Raw genomic sequence first — 12312 nt, 5'->3', positions numbered from 1 at the left:
TAAGGAATCTTAAATAAAATAAAAAGATCTGCTTGAAAAAATACCACATAGAGAACGTCAAACGCGATAACTGTCAAAGTCGACACTCATTTTTAAAATACCTTTTATATTCAACAGAAACCAATAACCAACAGGCTCAGGGATGACTAAACAAGAGGTCCCTAGGGATCCTGGCGCCCATCATTGAATGATATTTATTGGCTCTAGGTAAGATTGATCTTTTTTCCCACTTTTCCTCTTTTAACAATGGGAAAAGACATGTAAACTCGAACAGAGATCGAACAACAACTTTCTGTGAACAAAATTGCTTTAAGTGGTTCAACAAATTTGACCCTGTGACCTTGAATATGGGACAATATGGGATTTCTCTTCACAGACTTTGTCGGGCTTTCCCCCAGGAGCCTACAAGTCAAGTTCTTGATTCTGGGACTTTTGATTAATAAGAAGTAACTTAAGTGTTTCAACAAATTTGACCTCTGACCTTCAAAATTGATTTGTGTTTCTGGAGAAGAAATTTGTTTAAAGGGAAAGGTTAACGCCGGACGATGGACTACGTTATGCTTGACCCTCGGGCCTGGTCAGCTAAATACCAAATATCACCAATTGTAAACTGCATTTTGTTCTACACTGTATGACGTAGATTTTGCAGTACGCTCTAAAACGGTTTTGCTGAGAACAGTTCAAATCAACAGGCAAAATGCAACATTTCTTCTAAGACATGTTTTTAAATTTTTACTAGAGTTACAAAAGGCTTTCCACTTTTGTTCATACTGCTTTTGTTATATATCTCTACCTGTTACAGGGTAAAGGGATGGAAACGAAATTTACGTCCCGACCATTAATTGGTGGGGATATGACAATGGGAGATTACGACAGAGTCTCTTCCCAAAACCTGAAGTTATACAATACATGGAAATGAAAATGAATATACAATTTCGTAATGCAACAAACGGCATACGTTTATAAATCAACAAAGGACTCCAACACAATATCAACTCTTATAAATCATTATCCCTGAATTCATTGAGTCAATGTCGCTGTTATGACTAGACTATTTAAATACTGTCGGTCAGTTAGAAAAATGGATTTTCCAGCAATTGTGAAGTCCAAACAATTGATATCTTGTGTTCGTTAGTATCATGACGTTTGTTCCGTAAACCATATTTACCTCCGGCTAAGTAAATATATCGCATTTCCGAAACAATACAAATGTAATAAATTATTGATAAAGCTCATTTTAATTTTTTGTTTATATTAGTTTGGGAAGAATAATAATTTGCCCCGACACTAGAAATACATCATATCATACCAAATACGTATCGCAGTTATGAATGCGTTGTTATACATGTACATGTGTGTATGTCAAAACGCGCTTTATTGTATAATTATTGTATAACATAAAACACTTGGTACACACAATCAATACATTCACTGAGGCTGTCCTTCAAATTATCAGTTGCAGTTAGTATGTTAGACCCAGGATGACAGACCTGGGTACCAGTATAGCCACCAATTTCTGTGTCCTCTGATAAAGGTCCCTCTCGACCGTTCGCTGTCGATGACACGACAGACTGTCCTAGGTATTCTCAGTGTTTCACAGTTCTTCGTGGGATATGGTGACGAGGATCTAGGTCAGGAATATGTCATTCTCTATGAACGTAAAGAGAATGAAATAAATCTGTTCTGTTAAACTGCTGAACGAACATCGAATATATGAAGCTTCACATCACAAGGAAATATGACGTTTTATATCAAACCATGGTGTAGACAGTAACTGTCCATGGTTTACCTCTGGACAACTTAACGACATTGCAATATATCTGTTACCCGTTCCGATGCGTTCTTCGATCAAGTCAGTCTTCCCCAAGGAAAGTCAATAGTCTGCTGGAAGATTTTGTCGTTAAAGTTTCATATCATTCATAACCTTAGCCGTGTGTGTTTTTTAATGTTAGCCCTCCTAACAAGAGAACGAAGGTGCTCCTTAGATTGGTATGTTAATGAACAGAATGGTAAATCTAATATACATTAATAGAAGAGGCGTGTTCATGACATGTTCAATATATATTCAAAGCTCTTTGGAGTTTCTCAAAGTCTACATTTCGTTAATTCAGCTGGAGTATACAGTATTTCAATATGACTGCCTCCTTGACATTTAAAATAGTCGCGGTAACGACCTTGCCCTTCACTTAGGCGGACCACACAAGGGCTTTCTTCGTCTGCCCATATATGTTCAGGTATGAAATTTAGACTTCAGAAACAATAGCAAGGCAGTAAAGTATATATACATGTACAATGATGAGACTCAACATCATATATGCTCGGCTAACCAAAATGAAAATACTGGTACATGTATGAAACTTATTTGCTTTTTTTTATTTGTTTTATTTCAATTTACCTTAAATACCTCCCAAACCAAGACTCATGGTGATAAAGATTGTGTTGTCCTTGACCTTTGGACTCAAATGACCTTGCCCTTTGTCCCCAGTCAGCTGTATCTTTGGTCTGTTGACTTCTTGTATAATCCAACCAACTTCCTTTCATATTGATATCATCAGTAAAAACTACACTATTTGATCTTGACCTTTGACCCAGTAATATTTACCTTTGGTCAGTTGACTCCTTTGTTAAACTCCCACAATTTTTACTTCAGTATGTCATAAAATGTTTATCTGTGAAAAGATAAAAAAAAAAAAAATGCCTTGACCTTGATCTCAGAATGTATTTTTTGAAAACTGGGCATTTTGACCAAGTTTCATGTAAATTGGTCAATAGATACTTCACTTATCAGCCAGGAACGAATTTGTGGATGTACAAACAGTCTTGTGTTGTATATGAAGTGCTGATTGCTTCTCTTATCTCTTGGCGGAGATTGTATCTCTTGGCTGAGATTGTATACCATGTCCTTATATTCTGATGTCACTAGATTTAAACTACTCATTTTCAGATCAAATGTTTTTGTCATATACAGTTAAACCTCGTTATCTGGAAGTCAATGGGGCCATGAACAAAAAAATTGTATTCAAGTATTCAAGGTAGCCAAGTATATTTTACATAGACTTTTTTATTATCTAAACTGACCTGCTTTTCTTTTGAGATAAACAGGATTTTCCAGTTTTCAGAGTTTGAGATATTACACTGTTACACACAGTAGCATTTGGTTTCATTTTGTGCATTCGTTGAATTTTATTATGTACAATAATAACATACATTGATATCTTGGTTAACATTTTTATTAAATATATATCACTTCTCGGTCATCTACTTGTCCTCTCCGACCACAGCAGCTCACATATCAGGACAATAACCTTGTCTCCTGTAACAATAAACATCAAGTATTAGTCGGAGCTTTAACAAGTTACCATGCATTAACTCTATCATGATTGTAAACACAAATAATAGGGCCACTTCTATGGCGGTATGAAGTTGTTGTAAACACAAATAATGGGCTCACTTCCACAGAGACAGAGAAATAAGCCCAAAGGGAACATGGACTATTGTAAACACAAATGATGGGCCATAGAGACAGGGGATGAGGTCCAAGGGGAACATGGACTATTGTAAACACAAATGATGGGCCATAGAGACAGGGGATGAGGTCCAAGGGGAACATGGACTATTGTAAGCACAAATGATGGGCCATAGAGACAGGGGGATGAGGTCCAAGGGGAACATGGACTATTGTAAACACAAATGATGGGCCATAGAGACAGGGGGATGAGGTCCAAGGGGAACATGGACTATTGTAAACAAAAATGATGGGCCATAGAGACAGGGGGATGAGGTCCAAGGGGAACATGGGCCATTGTTAACACAAATGATGGGCCATAGAGACAGGGGGATGAGGTCCAAGGGGAACATGGACTATTGTTAACACAAATGATGGGCCATAGAGACAGGGGATGAGGTTAAAGAGGAACATGGACTATTGTTAACACAAATGATGGGCCATAGAGACAGGGGGATGAGGTCCAAGGGGAACATGGGCCATTGTTAACACAAATGATGGGCCATAGAGACAGGGGGATGAGGTCCAAGGGGAACATGGACTATTGTAAACACAAATGATGGGCCATAGAGACAGGGGATGAGGTTAAAGAGGAACATGGACTATTGTAAACACAAATGATGGGCCATAGAGACGGGGGGATGAGGTCCAAGGGGAACATGGACTATTGTAAACACAAATGATGGGCCATAGAGACAGGGGGATGAGGTTAAAGAGGAACATGGACTATTGTAAACACAAATGATGGGCCATAGAGACAGGGGATGAGGTCCAAGGGGAACATGGTCTATTGTAAACACAAATGATGGGCCATAGAGACAGGGGATGAGGTCCAAGGGGAACATGGACTATTGTAAACACAAATGATGGGCCATAGAGACAGGGGATGAGGTCCAAGGGGAACACAGACTATTTTGAACACAAATGATGGGTCATAGAGACAGGGGGATGAGGTCCAAGGGGAACATGGACTATTGTAAACACAAATGATGGGTCATAGAGACAGGGGGATGAGGTCCAAGGGGAACATGGACTATTGTAAACAAAAATGATGGGCCATAGAGACAGGGGATGAGGTCCAAGGGGAACATGGACTATTGTAAACACAAATGATGGGCCATAGAGACAGGGGATGAGGTCCAAGGGGAACATGGACTATTGTAAACACAAATGATGGGCCATAGAGACAGGGGGATGAGGTCCAAGAGGAACATGGACTATTGTAAACACAAATGATGGGCCATAGAGACAGGGGATGAGGTCCAAGGGGAACATGGACTATTGTAAACACAAATGATGGGCCATAGAGACAGGGGATGAGGTCCAAGAGGAACATGGACTATTGTAAACACAAATGATGGGCCATAGAGACAGAGGGATGAGGTCCAAGGGGAACATGGGCCATTGTTAACACAAATGATGGGCCATAGAGACAGGGGGATGAGGTCCAAGGGGAACATGGGCCATTGTTAACACAAATGATGGGCCTTAGAGACAGGGGGATGAGGTCCAAGGGGAACATGGGCCATAGAGACAGGGGATGAGGTCCAAGGGGAACATGGACTATTGTAAACACAAATGATGGGCCATAGAGATAGGGGTTGAGGTCCAAGGGGAACATGGACTATTGTAAACACAAATGATGGGCCATAGAGATAGGGGATGAGGTCCAAGGGGAACATGGACTATTGTAAACACAAATGATTGGCCCACTTTCATGGAGACTGAGATATCAAATCCAAAGGCAATGTGGCTATTCAATATTAACCATCACTTAATTATTTATTGGAATGAGGGAATTTTATCAGATTTAAAGGTGTTCTTTTCTTCTTCTGTGTGTTTTGTACGCCCATTTTACCTGATCTGGTGTAGAGTATCCACATACTGATTCACTGTAAATGGGGCTTTCCTTCAGACCAAAAAAAAAGTCTACTTTTGAAGAAATCAAAAAGAAATAGTTTGAAGAAATCAAACAGAAATGTTTCTACTTCTGAAGAAATCAAACCAAAAAAATTCTACTTCAGAAGAAATCAAGCCAAAAAATTTCTAATTCTGAAGAAATAATAACGGTTTATTTCTACTTGACTATAGAAATAAATAAAAAAAATCTTCACAATATGGTAATTGTTAATGATTGGTTTAAAGACTTTTTACTACTTATCTCAAAATTTCCTCTTACAAAAAAGCATGACCTTGAACAGGGTTGTGTTTTTTTCTTCATAAATTGCCATTTGGCTGGCAGACAGTGTTAAGTAAATACAGATAAGTATATCATGATCCTTACAAGTTTTGTCGTTTCAATTTGTTTGATAAAGTGTTTTATTTCGATGAATAACAGAGTTGACACTAACTTAAATGCCATGACAGACTGCTGGGCTGCCAGGTTCTGACATGAGGCAGCCCAAGCTGCCAAAGTTGAAGCCCCTCCTGGGGGATATGGGGCCTGTTCCTACAGCCCCTAACCCAAACACTTCGGGTCGAATTAGGAATTTTCAGGACTTAATACTCAATGAACTTTGGTTTATCTTGAAAGTAAAACTGCCTTATTAATGTAAAGATAACAACTTTTACTATTTGGAAAAAAAAATAAATATTTTCCAGCAAAATTAATTTCGACGACCAAACTTTATTCAAACAAAGAAATGTCCCTTTAATGAAAATATATTGATTTAGAGATATCTTACCATGGATTTATGAGCAAAGAGCTCAGTAAACTGAACTTACAACATTTCTCATCAAAGATTAACACATTGAATTTGTGCAAACACTTGTCAAAAATAGCACCTTGTGTTTACATTACTATGTGATAAATGTAACCTTTTTTCTTTTCTATTGCAAATTTTGCCAAACAACAGACAGATGTCCCTATTGTCACTAGGACAGTATCTCCTGATAGGGCATAGTCACACAGCAAACATCCAGTCATAAAGTCCTCAAAACCATGGCTGAACAATGTTTACAGGATGTACAGGATCACCCCAGTAAACAGACATTAGTGAATACCAATAGTTGTTAGTGATGATAATAGTTATATCTGTGAGTACCAGATGGTATTCTATATGTTAGGTTTGTAATTCTTTTGAATATATTAGTTTCATTATTGATTTTTTATTTTATTTTAATTGAATTTAATGAAATACAAATGTACCATGATGTATTTCAAGCATTTCAATAAACAAGAGGCCCCATGGGCCTGCATCACTCAACTGGCATTCATTTGTTTGACGATTCATTGCCCTTCACTTAGTCAAAAGAACTTCATTCAAGATTGTTTAAGTAATCAGAAGAAGTCCTTCATATGTTTAAGCAATTTGACATGACAGACCTTGAATATATGGTTCAAGGTCATTTCTTTTTGCAAATTTTGTGGGCTTCATCAAAGGAACATGATTCTTGGCCTTTTTGTTAACTAGAAGAAGTTGTGTGAAGGTTTTAAGGAATTTGACCCCTAAAACCTTGAATATGGATCAAGGTACAGTGGAACTTCGTTAACTCGAAGTCGACGGGACCACGAAAAAACTTCGAGTTATCCGAGTGTTCGAATTAAGCGAGTTATCGTTTTTGGTGAAAAGTTTGGTCAATATTTGTCAACATTATATAATCATTATAACTTCGCTCTGTCGCTCATCAGTTTAGTGTGAAGACTGGTCAATACATGTAAATATATATGTAATGTTTCGTTATGTCACTTGTAATTTGGTGTAGTTTTGCCGATATACAGTCACGATAAAGTTTCTTTCACTTAGTCACTTCAATAACGATCTGATGTGCAAGTCATGTTTGCAAAAGGTAAACGATAAAACGGAATTCTACAAAATAACAAATTATTAATGTCAAAACAAATAACCGTTTAAGTTTAACACAGATTGCATACAAAACGTAACAGAACCATTACCTTTTATTGGACATATATGAAATACTGTTTGATCGGCCTACTTACTTTTTATTGATAACCACGCCATTTCCATGTGTATTAGCACCGGAAGTTGGGCTGCGCATGTGCGTATAAAATGTTACTGTAACTGAGTTGGCGTTTTACCCGATTTAATAGACAGCACTGACCGTTACAGTTGTACTCTGAACACCTCGGCAGTAATTACGCTATTGTTTCAGCAGTTTAAAGATTTAATAGGCGCCGGTGACTGTGTCATTTCTACACCTGTAAAAACATCAGCCGGGTAGATCTACCGGTGTGTCAGAGATTAGTTCCGCTTGAGCGAACGGGTAGATGAGTTGTTGACTATCGTGTGTACTGATATCGGCGACCGCCTTGGGAAATTACCTGATGTAAGTAAAGCAGTACTTTTTATCACCAAGACTTGTTGTTATAAGATTCAACCGACAATTTCTTTTATGAATTTATGAAACACTTATAATAGCATGTAGGTTAGTAGTGCCGATATGTTCAGTATTACAATCGGAATTTAGCTCTTAAAAAATGTCGGCGTTTGCCACCGATCGACGAAAATTATACTTCGAGTTATTCGAACATTTCAAGTAGGATTTTTATTGTTGGGACCAAATTTTTACTTCGTATTATCCGAGTTTTTCGAGTTATCCGAATTCGAATTATCCGAGTTTTTCGAGTTATCCGAATTCGAATTATCCGAGTTTTTTTTTACTAAGATAAAGAGAGAATTCGGCCGGGACCGGCGAGGTACTTCGAGTTAAGCGCGGTATTCGAGTTATCCGAGTTCGAGTTAACGAAGTTCCACTGTAATTTCTTTTCGCAAACTTTGGTGGGTCTCATCCATTAAACTTATCAGCCAAATATCATGACTCTGGGACTGTTGGTTAGATATAACAAGTTGATAAAATGAAATGCTAGTTGATGCAGGACAAACGCTGCCCCAGGGCATAAATTGAACAGCTCATGACATGAGCAATATCAGGTTGACCTGAGTAATCAGGTGAGTTAAAGTGTATATGGGTTTAGGGTTTTACTCTGAAAATATCTCCTTATTTGAGGATGTTATATTGAATATCATATTATCATTTTACATGTATTTGATTTTATAAATTCAAATGTATATTTAACCCTAGCTCCATCAGTTCTAAATGGTCACTAGACAGACTGCCTATTGTACAGGTAACATTTACAACAAGAGGCCCATGGGCCTTTGTGATCATCTGACTATGTAATCACTAGCAGCATATGGTAATTTGGATTCCATGTAGGAATTTGGACAGTTTGAAAACTAACAACCCTGATCAGGATCATCTCATATTTCTGAAAGTTTAAACTAGGTCCTGGTACCGCTGGTGGAACTGGAAAAGTTTTTGTAATCTTATTTTCAAAATGACAACTAGAAAACTGAAAACACTTAAATCAAACTTAAGAATCATTTAAATTTTAACTCTAGTAGGAAAGTATCTTAACTATTATAGTGTATTATTTTGCTCTCTATCCAAATCACCTGTGTTTTGCCTATATTTAATTTCAAACCAGAGCTTTTTGCAAAGGTATTCAATTCAACAATGGAATCCTTTGAAGAATTTTCTAAACCATCTGATATAATTAATCTGATTTGATATTGAGAAACAATGACAAATTGCCCCCTTGATATATACCTAGTATTGATTACATTATTCTGCAGTTTTATATATCAGGACCAAAACTGAGAGCCTCATCAACAAGGGCTCTTGTAGAACAGCACAGCTCATCTCGCAAATGTTTGTCACTAAATAATCAAGATATATAAATTTGTATTGTTTTGCATATTGGATAACTCAGAGTAAGAGTTACATTGTGTACTTGACAGAATTAATTTGTGATACTCAACCCTAATTGACATAATTCATAAATAGCTAAAAAAAATTATATATTAAATTCATAAATAGCTGAAAAATGTCTATCTTCAACAAGAGGCCCAAGGGCCTTTTAAAACGGTCATCTGACTCTAAATTAAAGACCCTTATACTATTGTAGTATGCATGCTCTGTAGCAGGTTAAGTGGCACTGTTGGCCATGGTGGCCATCTTGGAATTCTGACCGACCCAATAAATAACAACACTTAGCCAGGACCATCTAAGGATCATTTCTGGCAAGTTAGAGCTGAATCCCACTGGTGGAATTTGAGAAGAAGTTTGAAATAAGTGTTGTTCAGAAAAACCATGATTGCGTAATCATGTTACAAAATGGCCACCGTGGCTGCCATGTCAAAGTTTTTATGAAGCCAAAAAAGAACAACACTTTGTTGGCTCTCCTTTATACATGTAATTACTTGCCGTAAATTTCGCATATTGGTTTATTTTTTATTATGTGTTACAAAAATATCCATTAGATACCACGATAGGAATGATTTTAATTAATATTAAAACGCTGAAATTGTGTACTTATCCTCTGGTCTTTAATTCACTTAAAAATGACATGTCAGAAATGACTCTAATCTCAGGGATACGCCTACTTGATTTTAAAACGATAAAACAGAATTGCATAAAATATGATATCAGGTGCGTAGCAGCCTGTACGCAGGCACGCAGGTGAATCCACTTAATTTTTCTTTAAAAAAAATTTAAAAAATGAAAATTAAAGTTCACTGGGGGAAAAGCCGGACCATCGACTTTGTTTGATCTCGATTTTAATATTTTCAAAAACACAAAACTTTTCAAAACTTTCGGACTCGCGCCTACAGTGCTCGTGAATCCACTTAATCAAGTGCCCAGCTACACCCCTGGATATATATACACATCAAAAAATTGTTTTTAGCATAAATAATTCCATAATACAATTTTGTTATATTCTATTATTTGAAATCAAAAAGGCACGTTTCTGTTAAGGGATTTTTTAAGATATGCATACCAAAACATCCACTTTGAAAGTCAGCTAACACAAAGTTTTATCATGATTCCGACAACTTCAAGTTAACAAGATTTAAGTGTATATCATCAGAAAGAAAAACCTGTTTGATCATCACTAATCAATTTATCTAAAATATTTTAAATTTTATTTCCTTTAGGTCCAGATGCAATCTTATAGACTACCCGGTATATTCAATAATGTTATAGGATGTCATTTGGGAATATAAGTAATTACGGGTACCTGTAAAGTGCGAAACGAAAGCAAAATCAAACGAAACGAAACGAAATCAAACGAAACAAAACAAAATCAAACGAAACAAAACGAAATCAAACGAAACAAAACGAAATAAAATCACCTTTCCCAAATTTTGTATTTTTCTCATTGGTTTAAAGTCAATGAGCAAAACAAGGGATAAAATGACACTTAAAGATGAAATTTGAGAAAGATCCGATAAATGAGAACAAATATGATGGCCTCATTTTTGACATTATGTTTTCATCAATAACATCAAATTGAACCTGCACAAATACAGGCCAAGTATGGAGAATGCAGATATGAGTTCAAAACGATCTTTGTAGCGTTGCCTGAGAATCATTGTTAAAAGTTTTCAATACCATTTAGTTTTTCCAATCAGTCACAAAAATTGCAATATTCAGAAACCTGGGACTGAGGGGAACCCTCATATGAAATTTGAGAAATATCGCTCCAGTACGTTTTAAGAAATAGCAATTACAATCTTCAGTTGTCAAAATCCAAAATGGCCACCTGTCAGTCAGTTTGTTATTCCAATCAGATACAAAAGTGAATTGACACAATTAGGGATAAAGGAAAACCAAGATGTGATGAATATTCTTCCAGCATTTTCAAGAGATAGTCATAACAAACTTCAACTGTCAAAATTAAAGATGGCTGCCTGTCCAATTACACGTTCTGACCTTTGGTGGTAGTTTATCCAACAAACTAAGACAAGTATAAGAAAAATTCATATTGTCCTAAAATTATAAAAAATATAAAAACAAAAGGTATATTCAAGTGACAATAACTAAATGATGCTGACATAGACAATGTATTCTCATATGTACACTCACCCAGCAGGTCTAGTGAAGGCTTCGCTAATTTCTTTTCCAAAAGTTTATCCAACAAGTTCCTCAATTCACGGAACATAACCCCAGTTTTAGCAAATGTCTGGACAAAAAGACAAAATACATTTCATTCTTCTTCGTATACACAGCTATAATGAATATACAGTCAAACCTGTGATATGGGACCTTCAAATGGCGGCAATAAAACAGGTCACATGACAAGTAGTCTCTGAATCCAGATTCAGGTAACTATTGTAAATAATATCGAGAGGGAAAAATACGGTCACATATGAGAGGGAGTTACTTAATCCAGATTCAGCTAACTATAATTGTAAACAAGGATGGATAGTATTGCAACAGCAATACAAAGTCCCCTGCCTGAGCTAGAAGTGCACCTATTCATTTCCCTTTTTTTTTTGAAAAATGGTTGTTCGAAAAAAACAAATGTGGGATGCACAACTACATGTTATACTGATCATGTATACCAAGTTTCGTTAAGATCAGAGTAGTACTTTAGGAGGAGTTGTCTGGACAACTATTGCATGACTGACAGACGGACGGACAGACGGACGGAGGGAAAACATATAGTCCCCCCGTTTTTCAAACAGCTGGGGACTAATAACATTGTGAGGGAAAAATACATATGACAGGTTGTCTCTTAAGCCAAGTGGTCAATACGGCAGGTTTGACAGTACATGTATATATAAAAATTATGGCAAATATTACGAAGTAGTCTAATGGTCAAATTCAAAGACTTCTTTAGCACACATCAAATTTTGCTTCATCCATGACTTTCTTCATAAGTAGAAATCTAATCTGGATTCCAATTGACAAATAATTCACAATCCTTTTTCGGAGTGAAAAACTCAATCTTTAGAAATGAATTATCTCTTAAACATTTTAATTGAAAAACCCATTTTTAA

At 36.5% G+C, this 12312-nt stretch overlaps 1 protein-coding gene across 2 annotated transcripts in view; it reads right to left on the bottom strand.

Moving 5' to 3' along the window:
* Positions 1-3208: 3208 nt before the first annotated feature.
* The window catches only part of LOC117335936 (ATP-dependent RNA helicase DHX29-like), a 32033-nt gene continuing 22929 nt past the window's right edge, over positions 3209-12312 (bottom strand). For both annotated transcript variants that reach the window (XM_033896219.1, XM_033896220.1), the window contains exons 28-29: positions 11396-11492; positions 3209-3313 (exon numbers count right to left, since the gene is read on the bottom strand). In XM_033896219.1, the coding sequence (XP_033752110.1) occupies positions 3255-3313; positions 11396-11492 (156 nt within the window). In that variant the 3' untranslated portion in view covers positions 3209-3254. The remainder of the gene's footprint in view (positions 3314-11395; positions 11493-12312) is intronic.

Source organism: Pecten maximus, chromosome 10 (genome assembly GCF_902652985.1).
Source record: "Pecten maximus chromosome 10, xPecMax1.1, whole genome shotgun sequence".
Taxonomy (NCBI): Eukaryota; Metazoa; Mollusca; class Bivalvia; order Pectinida; family Pectinidae; genus Pecten; species Pecten maximus.
This window is presented reverse-complemented; position numbering and strand designations above follow the sequence as displayed.